General features: G+C 45.7%; 1 protein-coding gene across 4 annotated transcripts in view; it reads right to left on the bottom strand.

Moving 5' to 3' along the window:
- Positions 1–8,451, bottom strand: part of AGAP1 (ArfGAP with GTPase domain, ankyrin repeat and PH domain 1) — a 309,586-nt gene extending 301,135 nt beyond the window's left edge. For all 4 annotated transcript variants that reach the window (XM_069021702.1, XM_069021703.1, XM_069021705.1 and 1 more), the window contains exon 1: positions 7,993–8,451. In XM_069021702.1, coding sequence (XP_068877803.1) covers positions 7,993–8,155 — 163 coding nt within the window. In that variant the 5' untranslated portion in view covers positions 8,156–8,451. The remainder of the gene's footprint in view (positions 1–7,992) is intronic.
- Positions 8,452–20,851: the final 12,400 nt, after the last annotated feature.

Here is a 20,851-nt window from a genome sequence, read left to right as displayed (position 1 = left end):
GTATAACCCAGTACTGATGCTACAAAATCCTGCAACAGTGACTGACTTGCTGTGTCAGTCCTCCTTCTGGTTATGGTACTGAAAAAGGCAGTTGCAAATTATAGAGACAGTGGTAAAATTAATAGAAAATTTCCTAAAAGGAACAACATCGGCAGTTTTAAATAAAATGTAAGCACTACCAAGCTCAAGTCAAGGTTTTGAGTTAAGTCGTGTTAAGCACTCATTTGGTCTAGGCTATAAACAGTTCCTCAATCCCTTTAAAAATAATGAAAAAAAATTGAAAAATTTAAGCTTCTCACAGACAAACACAAATACAAAGCAGTAAAGCTAAAGCTATAGACTCAATTCCAGTGTTCCTCAGAGTGCCTTTGCTTGCCTGTATCTTTCTTCACTATAAAAGGGAAAATTACCAAACAAAGTAACTGTCTCATCATTAGGTTTACATTCATTATCCAGCTATGTAAACTAGTAAAGCTACAAAGGAGACACTGAAATTACATCTTTCACACAGATCAACCCTGTGGTTTTAATACTGGTTTCCTGAAGTGGTTAAGTGAAGCTTATTTAAGCAGTAAGAAAGAAAAGTGAAAGAACAAGTCATTCACTGGGTTAGAAATGTACCACTATCTTAACACCCTTTCATCTGTACCACTGTGCAGGCTCCAAATACATTAGTCAGAATCCTGAAATTGCATTAATGAGGCTGAATGTGCACATACTAATCAGTAACACATCTGCTTCCATCCACTTAAAAAAAATATATTAAAGACTTCCAGAGGGCTTTGGAATTGCCAGCTGCCCACAATGGACTCACCACCACCAAGGAAACCTGACAACCTCTCTGTTTCCACCTTGGAATCAAAATTTAAAACAAACTTTCTAAGAAATTGTAGATTCCTGGTAGCCAAAACACATCTGAGATGCTACCTTATTTCTAACACGGGTCACAAGATTTATGCTGCATTTATAAACCTTAGCACAATTACAACAGAAGCACAAATTAACTGCAAGCAACTTCAGATCAAAAACTGCTAAGTAGTTGAAAAGTCTTTCCTTACAGGGAAATCCTAAGTTAAAATCACCCTCCTTTTCAGTCTCCATTGGTACAGAAATCAAAAAAGTTTTCACCTCAAAAATCAGCAGCATCTCAACTTGTCCACATCTGGCACTGTCCTTGCTCTATTTCATGGTGTGAGGACAGGTAAGAACACAAAAGAGAAGCTGAGCCACAGCTCTCCCTCAGTACAGGTGACACAAAGTACAAACTGCTTGAAGGCAGTCAAGGACAAAAACTAATAAAACAAGACAAATCCCTTTCTCCCACAGACATTAGGATTATCAAAACTATTGAATACACTACTTGCTTTCTCAGAACAGAAAACTTTATCCACTGTAGATTACTAAGCAATCATTTTGGATTTGTTCCACAACTGCTGTATGAAGGTCACACAGAAAACCCTTCACATAAAAACTAACAATTGCAGAAAGGGATGTTTGAAATGCACTGTCAGCAAAAGGTCACACAGCTGAGATACAACCGAGTCCTGAGATTTTTTTGGAGCTTCCATTACCTTTTCTTCAAAGATTTGCCAAAAATACCAACACTACCATTCACCTTGCTTATTGGTAAGGACAAAACCAATCCCAGTGGTGACGCAGTAGAGAACAGAGTATTCCTGAAGTCTGGGGAGAAGTTGTTCAAATGCCTGGCATTACTCCAAGCCTCCTTCATTAGCCAAAAACAGTGCTGGATTTTTTAATTTCACTTACAAACATACTGCAGCCTGACAGTTATAAGCCTATCCCTTAAATATTAGCAATTAATGACATACCTCATATTTCCACCTCAGTTTTCACAGCACGATCAAAGATACAAACCTATTCCTTCAAGTGGCCAAGTTAAGGCTAAGACCACGGCTACTTCAAGTGCTGGAAAATAAGCACTTTTCCTAGTGGGAAAATAAGTCTTGTGAAGACACTTAGCTTTGAGCACTGATGTCACCTTTCGGAAACCACAATTGCCATTTTGTTACTACTCAGTACAATGCAAAAAGCAAACACAACAACCCAGCTTCCAAAGTGTTTCCTTTTCCCAAGTGCCTGAGCTGAGCAAAAGCAAATCCAATGTCCTATCTGTGGCACTGCCCCCTCTTAGGGAGTAAGACTCATTTGCCAATTTAAATAGAAATAAAAACAGTGGTATGTATACACAGCAGCATGAACTCTTGTATCAGCATTATTGCCTGCTGCTTTCAACTAATCCCCCAAAGCAAACGGTAGGGGAAGGCCGGCACACTCCCTGAAAACCCTAAAGCCTCACAACACATTTGTTCCATCAACATCAGCTGATCCACAGCAGGTCTCCTTTTGTGCCCCGGGCAAAGAAGTTATCCTCACAAGTCAATGGTTTAAGGCTTTCCTCTTGATCTGTAACTCTTCTGCGCTTGCTCAAAAGCCTCTGATATTTAATCATGCAGATTTTGCAGAGAACAGCAACGAAGCATATAATTTAAAGCCAGAATAAGACATTCCAGGAACTTCGGGCACAACTATCAAACCTAGTTTTCAGTTTACCGTGCAAACACAGCTAATATAAAGCATTTGAATCTTCCTGTTTACCCATATGCTGGAGTCTGCCATCTTCCACATTAAAAAGAAATATGCTTCCTTTTGCACATGAGCCACACAAACAGCAGAACATGCACTGCATTTCACCAACCTGTTCACGTTGGAGGTCTACAAACAGCAAGCCTGGATCACTGAATGATTTGGGTTGGAAGGGACCTTAAAGCTCATCTAGTCCCACCTTCTGTCATGGGCAGGGACACCTCCCACTGTCCCAGGTTGCTCCAAGCCCCCTCCAACCTGGCCTGGGACACTTGCAGGGATCCAGGGGCAGCCACAGCTGCTCTGGGCACCCTGTGCTTTGCACCCTCAGTGCAAAGCACCCTCTGAAGGTTACCTTTGAGCCAGGTTAACAGCTCAGGGCACAAAGTTGCATGTGCACAATCAGCAGAAAAGGGCTTTAAGACTTTAAGAGACGTGTCCCGAACACGTTGCCCTGGCTGTTACGGGAAACAGTCCTCACCCAAGCCAATGCTTACTGTGTGTCTGCAAGCTCAGAGCTTACCTGGATACACTTACTCACCAGCTATGTGCTCAGATTCCCTACGCCTGAATCACCCCAATTTAATCCCACAGCAAACCAACAAAAATAGCACATTCCCATGCTCTATTGTGCTCACCCAGAAATCTCAAACGAGATGGCTGTTTGGAGAATCAGTTTGATCATGTCAAATCACATAGTTTGAGCCACAGTTCCAACAGGCATAACCATAACAAAAGCTTCAAGAGACCAATTGCTATCATGGTTTCAAGATTCAAGATGCAACTGTCTCATGTGATCCCTGGGGGATGGGGTTTCACTTTTGGTCAGTGATGCCTAAATATCTGATCATCATTCTATGTCATCATTCTTTTGATGTATTGAAATAACATAACAAGTACCCAAAGTCAGAGAATCCCAGAATGGTCTGGGTCAGAAGGGACCTTAAAGCCCATCCCATTCCAGCCCCTGCCAGAGGCAGGGACAACTTCCACTAGACCAGGTTGCTCCAAGCCCTGTCTAAGATGGCCTTGAACAGCTGTAGTCTTGTATTTCCCTAGAGAAAACAATACTTTTGCAGCACATGCATTTTTCAAGTAATTTGTTTCAGATAAATAGCAACAGAAGCGTTAAGATAGTATTGCTGCCTCAACTGCAGAAGTGAGTAAAACTACTGTAACATTGTTCTCAATGTTCATATATGGTACTCAATACCAGCATTCAAGGGGTTGCAAAGTTGGAGAGCTAGGGCACGTGTACTTCAAGAGTTCTAGCTCCACCCTAAATTACTTTATTCACAAGAAACAGTACTTTCAAAAGTGACCAGAAGAAAAAAAATAAAGCAAGGTTTGTACCTTCTCCCATTTTCTCCCACCCACACACTTCCCAGTGCATCTTTGCACCACTCTGAGCAAGTTATTTCCAAATATACAATCTCATATTTTCCCTAAGACTTAGATTATTTCTTGATAATCACTTAATCATCATCATTTCAAAATTCAAACTAGCATCTACAACATGCCTTTTTAAAATTTATTTTTAACAGAAAAACTAGAAAAAAATCACAGAGTGCTCTGGAACACAGCAATTCATAACTATGTAATGTCTGGTATGGCATTCTTACCAATTAACGCAACAATTTCCCCTTAAATGAATAAAGAAAAACTAGTTCAGATGCTCAACACCTGCTGCATCAGCATGTTAGCACTAAGTATATTAGTGAGGTTTTTTATAGACTATTAATAATGTCTACACCATCTTGGCTAAAGTGTTTTAAAGTCTTTCCATGAAGGATTAAAAATTAAGTTTTTCACCATCTTTCCTTGGTTTTCCATCATGCTCAAGTTTATAACCATGTAGTGCTAGTCTCAGCCTGGATGATGAGAAACTGGAACTGACACATTCAGCTATTACCTACCCTTGCAGAACATCACACCGTGAAACCTCAAGATATTTTCAGCAACTTAAAGACCACTGAAGGCAATTGACATTTTCCTCTCCCCACTTATAAGCACACAACATACCTGATACAAGAAACATTTAATGTTGATCGAGCAGTGATGCTGTGAACTGCAGATGGGAAGGCAGATTTTACTACAGTAAAGTCTGTGTAATAGACTAATAATATTAATTACACTGTTATTAAACTAATATAACAGTCTAAGTAACAGCATCTAAAACTGATTGGCTACTTAGCATGAACTTCCTACAAAAGATACAGAACAGAAGTGTATGCTTTTAAACTACTGACTTTTCAACTCTGAGACACGCAAGAAACTGGGAGTAGCCCACTTCTTTTTTAGCACCTTTATCCACTTAGGAAAACTAATGAAGTACTATCACCTAGAACTGTTTTATCCAGTATCACATGTAACTCAGAATAATACAAGGCAAGAAATCTCTGTGCAAGAAGTATGCACAAGTGAATTCAGGACCCAGTTTAGCAGCTGCTCTCTTCATATTAGATAGAACTCTTGTACTTGAATATAAACAACTGCTGCTGAAAGGGGAGTTTTCATTTCAGATTATTTCAACAGTCTTTGGTCCAGCAAGTGTGTCTAGACATTCCTATAGTAGAACTCCAAATGTAAAAAGAAAGAGGGTGCTGGAAAGACAGTGCCACTCTATGTAGAAAAGAACATTCTGGGAATCAGTAACAGCATCTCTACTTCACTGGAAGTCCCAAATTGCTTAAGATTCCAAGCATGTTCTTCACCAGAGCTGTCAAGCCTCTCTTGAGCAGAAGAGTATTAAACGAGCTGTTCAAGGAGCACACTTTGGTTGGAGTTTCAGTTTAAAGCAGCCTGAACTAACAAGTCTATACTCTTCTCTTTATGGGGTACAGTTCTCCTTGCACTGGAAGAACTCCTTCAGCAGAAAGTTACTTCACATCTTCTCACAGCAGCCACACGCCAACCACACCACGATTCCTGTCAGTGAACCTCAAGGTTCACATTCTTTAAACCTGAAGTTTAAAGATTTTGTGATTTGGGGAGTATCAGAACAACACTAAACTATTTGCAGCAAAATTGGAAGGCAACCGCCACAACTCAAATGTCTGTTTTTCCTAAATGCAACACATGGCACTACCACACGGATTTAAAAGCTGCTATCAGTGAGAAAGAGTTAGCTAAAGGAGGTTTACCAAAAATACAGCCTGGTGGAGTTGTAATCTAAAGGAGTGAGGAGTTGTTTGTTTTACCTCTAGCTCTTTCACTATTCGATTTTTAAATATTTAAGAGCTGGTTGAAGAGCCCTCAGAAGACATAAAATACACTCCTTTTCTAGATAAATTGTTCCCATCAATCAGAGCTACTGCTCTCATGTCCAATAAAAGTTAGACAGCAAATTATCTGTGAAGGTTCTACTCATCCTCTCAGCTCTTGAAACATGATTTTTTAGGCTGCTATTTTGGTTTTCAAGTCTTTGTGATTGACAAATGAGCAGAGCCACAGTTAGGTAACAGAAATCATTAATACAGGAAAAGACTAACACAAGTCACATGCTAAGGAGGTAACTACATACAGTGCTTCACATCCTCCTCCCACTTCCACACAAGCTTGGCACATCACTATAGCCCAAGCATCTTATTCAAGAAGCATATTTATACCACGTAAACATGTATTAATTACCACTTGAAAAAATGTTCTGCTGAAGGCATCATCTATCCTGCAGAAACCCAAACACCAGCAGCACAAAGAAAGGTACCAAGCTTGTGCTGTAGTCTTCCCACCAGATGTATTAATAAATTTTCAACTCCTCAGAAGGGGAAAGAGAAGGCTATGGACTCTCAGGAGGGGACAGCCCCACACCATCATCTCAGTAGTGACTAGTAAAACAGAGAACATGCACAAATCTCTACCACACACTTGGTTAGATGTAGATACTTAGTTAGGGACTGCTCTGTAATAAGTGACAGGCACTGCCAGCCTCCCTGACTCGCCACACTAACCCCAAAATGTTAACAGCGAGAACCATGATCTATGCTGTCTGTCTATTCAAGCTTCACTGCTCAAGAGGCACACAAATAAATCTTTCAGACAACAATCTCAATAGCAGCTTTTCCATCGGGACTTTTTGACTACATATCATTTGAAGACCAGCTAGGCCACCAACACAAGATGGTTTTAGGCAGCTCTATTTCAGCTGCTGTACACCACACTCTACTACCCTAAATCCCTTCCAAAACAGCAACAGGATACTCCAGCTGAAAAAGCACACAACGTGAAGCTTAGCAAGTTATCATGCAAAATAAGTAATACATTTCTCCACAAAATAACATATTCTAAGCCAATACTGTTTGCTCTTTTTAACTCCACCAACAGTTAAGAAAAAATATCTGCAGACTTCCCTACGCTGATGATTTCTTTCCTTATTTTGTGAATCCTAAGCAGTTCAAGTCTCTGAAGTGCTCCTGCGGGGATAGATACACATAAATCTAAGCTTAGAGGGCTGTTATCTCCATCTTGCCTCCCGACCTGTTTTTACACTACTGCACAGACCGATACCGCTCCATAACCCAGCTGCACGTCTTGTTTACCCACTTCACACCGCTAAACCACAACCCACACCGTCTCCATCACATACTGCAGGGAGCACCGAGGAAAATTTCATTTTCCCGAACCCTTCTGCAGGCAAAAACGAGCATCATCCTCCCCACCGTACCCCAGTCCGAAGGAGCCCGCTGCTCTCCCGCACAGCAGCAGCAGCGGACGAGTAGCAAAACCACTTCTAAACCCCACAAATCCCAACAGAGGAAACGACGGGGACCAAGCCGAAACACCCCCCGCTCCCTGAAAACGCCTGCCACGAGGGGTGGAGGAAGGGCAGGCAGCCCGGAGTAGGGAGACGGCTGCTCCCGAGGACCCGCGGGCCATGGGCTGGGGGGAACGAGGGGTGCAGTGCAAGGGGGAGACGGAGAGAAGGGGCCGGGGGGGAGCAGGACCGTGGGCTGGGGGAGATGAGGGCGAGTAGGGCCATGAAGGAGGGGGGGGCGGCGGGGACAGGGCTATTTACGGGGTGGGGGAAAGCAGGGGACCAGGGAGGGAGGGGTAGGAAACAGAGCCATGGGCTGGGGGAGGTTTGGGAGGGGGGAAATAAACAGAGCCATGGGCTGGGGGAGGTTTGGGAGGAGGGAAAATAAACAGAGCCATGGGCTGGGGGAGGCTTGAGACGGGGAACAGGGCTGTCGGACATAGGTGCGGGGGAGCACAGCCGAGGCTTGGAGGAGGTCTGGGGGGCGCAAGGCAATGGGGTGGGGAAGCTTTGGAGGGGGCCACAGGCTGGAGGAGGTTTTGGGGGGCGCAGGGCCATGGGCTGGAGGAGGTTTTGGGGCACCCCCCCGCCGCTCGCTCCCTGTCCCCGCCGTGCCGGGGCCGCCGTCTCACCTTCGATGGCGATGACATGCTCGCGGATCTGGTTCTGCAGCACGGGCTCTTCCACCCGCTCCAGCAGCTCGTAGATGGAGTAGATGTTGGGGTGCACCGACTCGAAGCGCTGGATCTCGGCCCGGATGGCTGCCGAGTTCGCCAGCTGCTGCTGGTAGTTCATGGCGCAGCCGCTCCGCTCCGACCCCTTCACGCAGAGACCCCCGGGCGGCGGCGGGGGCGAGCCCGGGCCGCCGCCGCCGCCTCACTCACCGGACACCCCCCCGCCCCGTGCCGGGCCGGCAACAGCGCCTTGGCCTCGCAGCGCGCTGTCACTTCACAACGGCGGCGGCGGGGCGGGGCAGGGCCGCCCCCGGCCCCATGGAGGGCGGGAGGAAGGACCCGCTCCTGGTCGCGGTCCTGCTCCCGGTCCCACTCCCGCCGCCTCCTCAGCCGCTCACGGCTCCCGGTCCCGCTCCTGCCGTCCCGTCCCGTCCCTCCCCACCCCCCCCGGCGCGCGCACGCCCCCCAGCCAATGGCCGGCCCCCCCCCCCGCACGCGCGCGCCCCCGCGGCAGCCAATGGTCGGGCCCCGCCGCGGCCTCGCGCCCTCCCGCGCGCTCGCCCCGCGTCCTTCTCCGCTTGCCCCGCTTCACGCTGGCGCAGGCCACGCCCCCCGGGTGAGGTCACCGCGCAGGCCCCGCGCTGCCCCCCGCCCTCCCCCCGGGGCACGCTGGGAAATGTAGTCCTGGAGGGAGGCGCTGAGGGAGAGTCGGGGTCGGGCCGCTCCGCGTCCCCTCAGGGACACCGGGGCCTCCCCGGAGCCGCCCCGGACCCTGCCCCGCACCGGGGACGCGGGGCCCGCCTCCATGAGCACCCTACAGCGCTCCCCCCGCAGGGAAGGATGGAGCCCCTCGCCGTAAATCCGGTCCTCGCAGCCGCTGGAGCCCTGAAAGTGATGAAAGTAGGAGATCTGTGCCCAAAGTGCGCCGTTCACGCCTGGAATGGCAGCCCCATCCCTGGAAGTGTCGCTTGGAGCGCCCTGGTCCAGTGAAAGGTGTCCCTGCCCATGGGAGAGGGTGGAATTGGCTGATCCTTAAGGTTCCTTCTAGCTCAAACCATCCTATAATTCAATGACTTGTCAGAACCATTTATCTCAGGGAGTAATGAAGCACTGTTGTCACTGCATAAACAAGGGTTATTAGCAACCCCGTTTGCAAGCCAGCTGTGCACTGTCAGGCATTGACCTCGATTAATCCATTTTTAGGATCGATATTCTATGGATTTAAGCTCCAAAGCTGTGAAACTGTGGAGCAAACTTTGACACACGAAACAGCATAAGGACAACTTGGTATAGGGTATCCTCAGGAAAACCGTATCCATTCATTCTACTGACATATACCACGGCAAGGAAGAGAGTAATTTCGATAATTCCCCCCCCCCAAAATGTCTTTATTTGGGTATAGAGCTCTGGCCTGGCAGGGCTGAGAAGCAGCCATGCTCCTTTCCCTGTGCAGTTGTTTATTTCATCTTACCTGCAACTGCATTTTTGTGTTTTAAAAATATTTTATCATCTGGGGTAATCTTTTCCTTGAGTGTTGGCTACTTGGAATGATGGGAAGCACAGAAGAGGTAAAGGTTTTCAAGAACTTAATGCATTTGGGCATTGGGATAGGACAAGGGGAAATGGTGTTAAGCTGAAAAAGGGTAGATTTAGATGGGATACTGGGGAGGAATTCTTCCCTGGGAGGGTGGGCAGGCCCTGGCACAGGGTGCCCAGAGCAGCTGGGGCTGCCCCTGGATCCCTGGCAGTGCCCAAGGCCAGGCTGGATGGGGCTTGGAGCAACCTGGGACAGTGGAAGATGTCCCTGCCCGTGGCAGGGGGTGGGATGGGATGAGCTTTAAGGTCCCTTCCAACCCAAACCACTCTTGATGTGATGGTTCATACCCCCCCACCCCCCCCAAAAAAAAAAAGAACTATAGAGGTGACAAATCAAGCTGTGATATGAGATTGAGTTTTTGGATTGGTTGCTGTCTGCTGCAAGAGTTGTCTTCTGCTCATTTGAATAGTTCAGGGGCATACGGTCATAGATACCTGTGTCTTCTCCCCTCTTCCTTCTCAACAGATATTGGTATCATTTTTGTCAGCTTTCTTGTTTTTATTTTCTAATCCTAGTAGGAGAGTCTTGAGTGGATAAAGAAAAAATTAAAGAAGCCAGGAAAAATATAGTCCCTGTTTCCACTAGTGATTGCCACTCAGGGTATTAATGATGCTGATAAGAATTTGTGAAACATAAGAGGATTTTTGCTTTCATTTACCTTAAACTGTTTGAATAAGCTACATGTGTGTAGAAATCGGGATGCAAGCTGTAATTCTCCCCTTTTCCTCCCTGTGTCCTGATCTGGAGCAGAGGCACTACCTCACATTTCTTGTCTTTCAGAAAATGCCAAAACAAGCAGCAGAGCCAAGAGTCAGGCAACAGCCTCTGCTGTATGTGGGGCTGATTGTTTCCACTGCTGCCATATGCTTTGTGTTCTCCCAGCCCTAAAATTCATGGAAAACAACTCCCAGAGTAGTCTCAGCTGTAAATGAATGCAACTACTGCACACAAATAGCTGAAGCATTAAAACCCTGTGTTAATATAAAGCCTTTTCGTAATATTTTCATCTATAGTCCTCCTGTGAAGCTTTTGCTGCCCTGATTTTTTTACTACATAATACCTTTCGTGTAAGCTTTGTAAAATAACAGCAAAATATCAGCTACTGTTGCAGCTTATGTAGATTCCTCTTGTAAGAAGTCCTTAACAATAACTGGTATTTTGCTTGTGCTTGCAGCTGAGATTAGCCTGAAATGCTGCTAGTGCACAGAGAGATACTGGATACCTCTCTTTGCTCTCCAGCTCTGTTCTGGAGGGTCTGGCACCTGAAGCATTCCACCAAACCTTTAAAGTGAACTGGCAGGGAATGACTTGGGCACGGCTGCTGCGAGCAGTAAGGAATTTCGGTTTGTTTTTCTTTGGTCTGGGAGCAGGGGTAACTCGGGCACTTCACAGCTTTTTTGGGTCTGGTTTTGTCGAAGGCAAGATGAACATGCTCATCTGGGGAGGTCATGAGTCCCAGACAATTTTACAAGTATGGAGGGGCTGATGGGCTGTAAGTAAAGCAGGCAGAGTGGTCCCAGTGTGGGTTCCAGCCTTCTGGAACTGGTTTTCCTTTCTGAGGGTGAAAGCTTGCCAGGGGTGAAGCTTCCCACCGCTCTCCCACGCAGCTGGTTCCGTGCTTAGGTCTCTAACAAAGTTCCATCTGTGCTGGCTTCCTCCTCCTCCTCCCCATCTGGCAAATCCACTCATTCCCCTGCCTACAGAAAGCCAGTCTGGATGGTTTCCTTCTGCTTTTGGTGCCTTGTTCCTGGAGGTATCAGTAGCTGGAAAGCAGCACTGACTCAACATCTCCAACAGTTCTATCTCCTGTCACATGACAGGGCTTATCCACTTTGTGCTGCTCCCAGTCTGTCCACCAAACCCTACAGAAAGTGTAGGAACGAATTTTGAGGAGTCACAACTGATGCACTTGGACCTGAGGCATAGGGACAATGACATTTTGCTTTTGGAACTGAGCCTGGACGTGTCCACCTTAGTGGAAATACCACCGTACCAAAGTTCCACACAGATGTTGCAGGCAGAGTTCACGAGCCATTAAGGTGATGTTTAAGCAGAGATCTCAGAAATGGAGAACTCTCGTGGAATTTCATTTAAATGCTGACTGCACCTTCCCCTAATGCTTTGTTGAGATGTGGAGGAGCTTTCCTGGCTGCTGAAATGGGAATTAGGCAGCACTAGCTTTTAGTTGCTAATCCAGTAGCTGAAATGTTGATTGGAGGGGAAAAAAATGTTTTAAAAGTATTCAAGCATCGTATCCTGACCTGTGCCTGAATTTAACATAAATTAAGCATCACAGACAGCTTGACACAGACTCATTTGTGGACCTAACAGGAAAGGGATTAGCTAAGAAAACTGAGAACATGAGGACTCCTGCATCATCCAGGAGAAGTCATGAGAGAAATCCTAGCTGATGCTTGTCAGCAACATTTCTCTTAACTGGGACTGTTTCTGTGTCTGTTCACAATCTTAAAGCCTGGCTGTTCCTGGGATTACTGTTGGTGTGAGCAGTGTTTTGTTTAATAGGCAGGGAGTGTCTGGAAAAACACAGGGGATGGAGTGTTAGAGATGCCTCTTTGTCCCTACTAATACTGATATTGCTATAAAGACTGAAATCAAGCCCATATGAAAAACAGATATGGAAACATCAAGTTTTCCTGAATTATCTTCACCGTACTTTTCAGTGAATATAAAACCTTAAATAGGTTAAGCTTCAAATTGGGATGAAATTCTGTTATTTTACTGGGTAAATATTTGGGTCAGTCAGTTACTATTACAGAGTGATTAGATTGCTCAAGAGGCTTTGAAACAAATGTAACTAATGAATTAACCTCATTCAGCGAGTGTGAAATCTGTTCCAGGAGAAATGCCAACTAGTTCAAACAATACTAATTATGGAGTAGCAACAACAAGCGGCTGTCGGAGCTGCAGCTCATTCCCCAGTGCTCCTGTCATCACTGGGAAAATGCTGTTCTGTCCCCAACCTGCCTGAAAAAAGGTGGGATGGCAAAAGCAACCCGCTTTTCTGGAGGTGGGAGCACAGATTAAATCTCTGCTGCAAGGTCAAATTATCCTGCTGAAAGGGTCTTCTGATCAGAAGTGAGCTGCATACCAGCATGGAGCTGCAGAACAATGAGCCAGCAATAACTCTGTGTGTTCACCATATGGGGAAAGGAATCTGAGAGTCACTTCTCAACTCTAGCCCCGGGGACTTGGATTTCCACTAACCTGAAACTTTCTGAAATGTTAAAATGAGCCATCTTTTAAACTGCCCGAGTTTTGGCTCCTTGTTGATCTAAGTTTCACTGTAAAACCACTTACAACATTTTCAGATTTGCAGAACTACTATCTTCATAAAACCAGAGTCGTCGTTCAGATCTGGAGTTGTGCTGTGGCTTTGATAAGGCCGATGATTGTCTGTGCTCTAGCTTTAAAGCGTTTTCAGTGAAAAGAAATGGCTTCTTCACACAAAGCAGGTTTTAGGTCCTAAATTCTACCTGAGCTACCCAAAGCTTAGACAGCTTCATTGCAGCAAAGACTCAAATCATACACAGCATTAAAAAATTGTTCAGTTGGTACCCCTGAGTCAGGGTTCAGCTCACATCCTGAATTTTATAGCAGAGCAAATCCAGTGACAGCTTCATATGCCAGGTCCAAGATGCTCAGCACTTTATTGAGCTCTTATCATGGCTAAATATGATTACACTGAAAGTGTCTCTAAGCTTGTTGCTGTTGTCACTTTCTTGACGGAGAATCAATATTTCATTCACCACATAATTCCATGTTAAGCTTAGGTCTCACTTCAGCTGTGGCATGCTGACAGGGCTTGAAAAGTTATGGAATACTGTGGGCTCAGTTGATACCTTGGAACTTTCAGACACAGGCTATTGATTTAATGCAGGAAAACCATGGGAGAGGTCACTCTAGATTAGTTCGAACTCATCTTTTAGAGCAATTACCTTAAGGTTTAATAACATGTTCTGTGCATAATGCTGTGGCATCCAGCGATAAGGAATGAAGAAACAGGATGAGAAATTGATACAATGAAGTCAAAACAACGAGGTCTTGCTGGTGAATGTCCCACGTGACTTATTTTAAGAGCAAGACATTGTGCAACTGGTGGATTTGTGGTGACAGATCGCACAGTTTAAATAGCAACTTGAAATCATTTGTCTGGTAAGAAAACAAAACATCTTCTTCGGTGTTAAGAGGAGTGTGAGCCGTCACTGATGAGTGCAGGGATGCAAAAGAGCATGAAAACAAAGCTGAGGATGGTCGTGGTACTTCCCTACATTTTAGATGAGAAATCCTATTTTTTTTGCCCTTGACACTTGTGCATATGAGTGCAGACATTACAAAAACAGCCAGCAGTAGACTGTAGCTTCTTAGAATCACAGAATCATTGAGGCTGGAAAAGACCTCCAAGATCATGGAGTCCAACCTTTGACTGTCACCCAGCCCAGAGCACTGAGTGCCACATCCAGTGATGGGGACTCCAAACCTCCCTGGGCAGCTTCTTCCAATGCCTGACCACCCTTTCCATGCAGAAATTCCCACTGATGTCCACCCTGCCCCTCCCCTGGCCCAGCCTGAGGCCGTTCCCTCTCCTCCTGTCCCTGTTCCCTGGGAGCAGAGCCCGATTTCCCCCCCGGCTGCCCCCTCCTGTCAGGGACTTGTGCAGAGCCACAAGGTCCCCCCTGAGCCTCCTTTGCTCCAGGCTGAGCCCCTTTCCCAGCTCCCTCAGCCGCTCCTGGAGCTCCAGCCCCTCCCCAGCTCCGTTCCCTGCCCTGGCCACGCTCCAGCCCCTCAGGGTCCCTCTGGCTGTGAGTGCCCAGAGCTGGACACGGCCCCGAGGGGCCTCAGCAGGGCCGGCGCAGGGGACGGGCCCTGCCCTGCTCCTGCTGAGCACGGGGAAGAGAATAACAAGCACTCTGCTACAGCTGTGCAACAGGTCGCCTTGCCCAAGAAGAAGAGTGCTGTCACCAACACCAGATTCTGTGGGAAGATATGGTGGCTGTGTAGAATTGTTCACTTCAGTGCCTCTCAGGATGGTTATGGGCTCCCTGCGGCAACACCTGGAGTACAGCCCTGCTGCTTGTTACACACAGGTCTGAGTTTTCTACTGAGTGTGTTTATTTGAGTGTGTATTTGACACCAGCATCACCTGAATTTGCCTTTCTTTGCAGCTTCTAACTTCAAAATCAGTGAGATTTACCTGGTGTAGTAACTCCAGCCTTTCAGCTTTCCCATGTAAGGAATTCCCCCCAAGGCTGACTTGCAGCCCAGCCAGCCCCTTGCCCCAGTGCACAGTATTCCTGAGCAGTGCTGTCAGAAGGGGGTCTCCAAAGAGCTGGCATCTAGGACACGGTCACCATAGAAACTGGGGGGATTTACTCTGTGTCCGTGTCAGTCCTTTGAGCTGCTTAACAGCTCGCTGATAACAACTCACACTCACACAGCTCAAGGAGCGTGGCAGAGACGGGGCTGCGCTGCAGGGCGGGCTGTGCACAGATCCCGGCAAGAATTCCCTGGAAAGGCTCTCCTACTCGCTGCTTGTATGCATCACCTTGTATGCCCCCTTCCTGTAGCTGCAGCTTCCTCATAAAAATGTAATAAAACCCCATGGGCTCTTTGTCTGGAGACAAGGAAGGGCTCCTGGCACACTTCCACCATCCCATTTTGCTTATGGTTTGACCAGGTTTGTCTGACCTAGTTCTGTTCATAAACTGGGCTTAATGGTGAAGTCTGGAAACGTTCCCAGCTGCTAAAGCCAGGCTATTCCCTCTGCAGTAATTAATTGCAGTTCAAAAGCCCTTCACCAGCTATGTATCATAACATTAACATAAAAAAACATGTTCTCTGGGATTCTAAGCTTTGAACAATCTTCTTATGGTGCCCAGACTTATATTCCATAGCACCAGAGCACCATGGGACCCTGCTCATCAATTGCTTGCTTCTAAGTACAGACTGAACTGGAAAATCTCTTTCCTGTGTACTTGCAGACCCGTTATCACAGTACAAAATGAGGCTTGGGATTGTTTTTATTAAGCTGGGTGTGATATTTCATTGCGGTGTAACTTTCCATCCACTTGCAAAAAATAAGAAAAAAAAAAGAATTTGAGAACAAGTATAATGAATTGAAACTTGATGCCCAATGATAATTTGAACACCATGAGGCTCCTGGAGAGTGTTCAGCAATTATTAGAGACAGGGAGAGTTTTTAGCACTAACTGCCTGACAAAGAGACAACTTTTGGTGGAACTAAGGGTATCTAAATCAGACATCTTCAGCAGAGAGAGCAGGAGACTGCTGTAAAACCTATTGATGTCACTGCTTTATTAAAAAAAAAGAGGTTTGAACAAATATTCATGTGCTTAGCTACTGGCTGTGTGAATTGTAGAGGAACCTCGTTTTGGCATTGCAGTTCCTGTGATGATTCCTTTGGGATTTCCTGGACCTGAACTGTGTCAGCTGCACTTGCTTCCAGCTCCCTGAGAAATGTGGAGCTAAGGCCAGGAGCTGGTACAGGGCTCAGCCTGGGAGCTGCTGGCTACCTGCCCTGGTCAGTGGGGAAGAGTTTTCTGAAATGCTGCAGTTTGGGGAGAGTACTTGCTCCTACTCAAGGTGCTCAGCCTGAGGTATAAACCTGACATCACTGCAGACCAATTCAATCCACATAATTTCCAGAAAAGGCCAGGAATCCTGTGTGAAGAGCTCTTCTTCACATGTCTGGAAGTGACTGGAAGTTACAGTGAATCCTCCCCTGCATCATTTATATCCCCCTCTTCAATACTCATCACATAATTTCTTTTACATCCAGTTCTAGCCCCCCAGCAGCATTCTTAAGGCTCATTAGCTCATGTGCAATATTGAAGCAAGCTGGAGGATGAGATTTTCAAGCCTTCTGTTACCAAAGATTAATACAGATTTTTTTTTCCCCCAAAATAATCAGCTGCAGACCGGTGCCAGGACGGAGATGTATGGGCTCAGATGTATTTTGTCTGATGGAAAAACATTTCCTCTGCTTTGTAGAGGCTGCTCACATCCCTTCTGCTGCCCTTGAGTTATTTGTTATAGCTTTCCTGACACCTGGAGCGGGACAAGCTGGTCCCTTGGCCCACATCTGAAGGTGGACAGTGTTGAAAAGAGAGGTCAAGTGTGGTTCAGTAGCTTTCAAAAGAGGCCTTGGGTATTTTAAGCACAACACTTCATTTAAAGTCAAAAGACCGAGTTGCAACACTCTTCAAAGAAAGCGAAGTTCTTACTTTTAGGACAGCTCCAGTGTCCCTGAAAGCGTTCCTGAGGCAGCGGAAGCGCCTCGGATCTGCAGTGCGGAATGCTTTGCTTTCAAAGCCTGCGAAGCTGAAACGCCTCAAAGCTTAGCCTCAGCTTTGTCTACAGCTTCAACTTGTGTCACTACTTTGAAATGCAAGATAAAATGTAGACTTAGGTCTCCTTGAACTCCACCGACTTGAGGAAAGTACAGGCATGATGGAGCTGCATTTTGCAGGCAGGGAACTGGGATGGAGGCATGTCCCTGCCCTTTGGCCTCAGTTCAATACAGAATGCAAGAGCCTGCTACTGACCCAGGTCTCAAGGGTCAAAAAACAGGGGAGTTTGGCTCTAGTTTTCCCAAGAGTAGGCTGGATGAAGGAAGATGAAAGTATGGCATGGATTCCTACTTGCTCCTGTTCAATCACCTGAGCTGTCACAAGTTCGACTGCCTCACTATCCTTGGGCCCTCAGCTGAATTTTGATGACCTGTGTGGGAAGTGTTTAGAGCTACCACTGCAGTCTCCTCAGTGCTCCAGACAAGGCTGCAGAGTCTTGGTTGCACCAGCAATGTTTCAAGTCAAATCAACCATCGTAAAATTTAATAAAGCCACTGGAAAAAATTCTGCTGTGGTCTCCGGTAGCAGCACTGCAGGTGTACTGTCTTGAGAACTATAAATGTTTATTTGTGTTTTATCTCTTCACTACTTGATTTAAAAAAGGTGTAGCAGACTTTTAAATAGTCCCTGAAGAATTTGGGGGGAGGGATACCTGCAGCCTGGGGTAGAGTGCTCTGAAAGCTGAGATAAACTATTGCAGCAGTGGTTCTGTGTCTCAGCCTGGAAAACAGGAAAGAAATATCATTCCTTGTACAGCTGACAAGCACATGTGCACATCTGCTGGAGCTATGCATGCCAAACAGACCTGGAATTGCTGTTGCCTTGCAGAACATGAAACCTGGATGGCGAATAGTTATCTAACATGAAATACTTGGCACAAGTCTCAAGAGCTAATTTCATCTTTATGCTTTGTTCTTTAAGGGAAACAGATTTAATTGGAAGCTAGTACTTTTGTTAGAAGTCTCATACTCTAGAGGATATAAATATTACTGGTTTTAGGATATAAATATTACTGGTTTTTAGGAATGGTATAAATCCTGTGGGTGCAGGCCATGGTCAGTTGGAATTAACAGAGGTAAAAATCTCAAGCAAAAGGGCTTCAGGATGCTGGTTATCAATGCCAAGCTAAATTGCACATAATAAGAACTTTGCTTCATGGCTCTCACGTCCCAATAAACTTGTGAGTTCAGTTAAGAACGTACTCCAAGGATGTACCAGTCCTGCCTGGAAACTTGGCTATCTGATGCCATTCTGAATAGCTTACATGGATGGAAGGAATTGATTTCATGGCCCCAGACCCCATCTTTGGGGGACAGGGGTCAAAGTTCTACCTGGGCTGGGTGCACGTATCAGGATCAGTGGCCTCAGTAGGTAACAGTTGCATTGAGTTCTGCATTCTGGGAGTAAACTGGCTGTTCCAAGCAGAGGGAAGAATCCAATCTTTCCTCTAGGATTGTGGCTGGGGTCCCTTGGATGTTACAGTTCTCATGGCAGCCTGTTCTTTTTTAGGTTCTTCTGAAACAGAAGGTGTCATGTGGTAACTCTGCATCTTGAATCTTGGGAAAACAATGCCAAGAGGAAGTGAGCCTCTAAGTGAAAATGGGGAAAAAACGTGGACAGACTGAGTGAAGTAACTCCATAACCAAGACAGCATTACAGCATTGCAAAGAAATACAGAGAAGTGAAGAGTCACTTCCCAGAAAAATTTCCCTCTGAAACAGTCAATTCTTTTACTATGGAAAGAGTGAGTATTCCTAGAGTGACTTGGAGCTTCCCTTATTGAGGTAACCGAAACTAACATGTAGTAAAGTTGTTGGTTCCTCTAAACAATGTGCATAGAAACCTTTCAAAGGGATTTCAGATATTTCTAGGAAGTGTTCAGAGCAAAACAGGTGTGAAAGCTATGCCATAAATTGGTCAGTTTGGAGCTTGTAAGGACAAACCACGGCATACTTGCAGCGTTCCGATAGTTCTGATCCTACGCTGCACACCTCATGGATCACCTGGCACACGAATGCACTGGGAAAGGAGTCTGGCCTGTTGTGGCCACTGGCACAGAGCACTGGGCAAGCATTTGCTGTTGGGAGAGGAGTTGCCTTCTTTTGCTGGACAGCTGGGTGACACCAGGGTTCTTTCTGTGCAAAAAGGGCAAACACTGTAAAGTGTTCCAAACATGTAAGCAGAGCCCAATTTGAGATGTCTATCAGATAGAAGTGCATCTGTCTTGTTGCTGAACTGTGCTGAACCTGCTAAAAGTGCTCTAAGCTTCCCTGAGCTGCCCCGAAGTACCTGGGTAACAGTGACAGAAACAGGGCATTGCTACAAAAAAATCATCCCAGCAATGGGCAAAGTGTGCTCTGCAAGAAGTTTAACATAAAAGAAGGTGCCAAAGAGGTACAAGGTGGAGAATAATTCACTATGCACGTGGTTCAATGGGACTTTTTGCCCCAAAGAGCTTAATTCTCCAAGAAGAGGTCATTTGGCATCTGAGGTTAACAGAGATATTGTGGGGGTTTGTGACTGACACTGGCATAAAGCAATGGTCCACTTTTAGTCCTGGTTTTATCCATGATGCAATAAGATGTAGCAGAATTATGAGTTTGTCCTGGATCTCAGGCTTTATTAATCATCTGATCCATTGTAATAACCTGGCATAATGGCTATGATGGAAGAGCAGCTTTTGTGTCCTGCCAGCCTCTTTCCATCATTTTAACCTGCTGTTTGAAGTAAGAAGACTGGAATTCTTAGTGGCAGTGGATATGCCCAGTCCAGTGTCTTTCATCAGGCTGCCTTCTGAAGAGTCCTGGGGGTGATATTCACCATTTGTCTGCTCAGAATAAACAATAAAAACATGTTAAAAGTTGACTGGATCAGGTCTAACCAAGCTAATGATGAACTCTTACAAGCAAATACTTTTCTCTGCGAATTAGACTTTAGACTTCAACTCTCTCAGCTGAAAGGAAGAAAACATCCCAGTATTTCATGAGGTCTTGCTCTGGGACAAATAGTTTCTCATCTCATGAAAATTGCTTGCAGGTTGTACAATATCCTTGCAAAAATAAAAAAGGGAAATAAAATAACAGGAGAAGCTATTTGAGAGTTTGGCATTCTTAGGTGCTTTTTTACGGGTAGATTTTCTTGCAAGGAAGTCTGTCAGGAGAACACAATTTTAAGCCTGAAAGCAATCAATTTGGAGACTGCTGAAACTTTGCCGGAGAAAGTTTTCTGTGAATACACCTAAATTTAGTGAAAGCTCTTGTTGGTTTTAACCAGGTGTCACATTTCCTCTGCTTAGCACTGGCAGCCCCACCGCTGCAGCCCAGCAAAGCAACTGAAGAAACCCCAATTTTTTTTTTTTTTTGTTAGAAATTACAAGGTGCAGTTGGTTCATGTGGGCACTAGGCTGAGGAAATAGGAACCTACACTAGTGATGATCAATCTGCCAGTGTGGTCACCTCCTGTGTTTACCTGCTCTTAATTTTCACATGTAACAAGCTCTCTTCAGACAATTTTGCATTCTGAAATGAGCTGTTGGGTAGTTCTGTGGAGACATGAACTCTTTAACAACCAAACACAAGCAGGGAATTGATCAGAACATTATGCTGCTTTTCCTAAGTCAATAGTCCATGTGCATTTGAATATTGTGTGCCTATCCAATGGCAGGAAGGGGAAGAGCTCAGAAGGATAAGCAAAGCTGGAGACCTGCTTCTATTTTTGTTGTTGTTTCGAGCAGAGATTTTTTAGGTAAGTTACTAAATACCACAAACTGTAGGTAAGCTGAAGCTGGTTGTGCCGGGGGGTGTCATGGTGCGAGTCTTTCTGTGTCCTTAGC

This window comes from Aphelocoma coerulescens, chromosome 7 (genome assembly GCF_041296385.1).
Source record: "Aphelocoma coerulescens isolate FSJ_1873_10779 chromosome 7, UR_Acoe_1.0, whole genome shotgun sequence".
Taxonomy (NCBI): Eukaryota; Metazoa; Chordata; class Aves; order Passeriformes; family Corvidae; genus Aphelocoma; species Aphelocoma coerulescens.
This window is presented reverse-complemented; position numbering and strand designations above follow the sequence as displayed.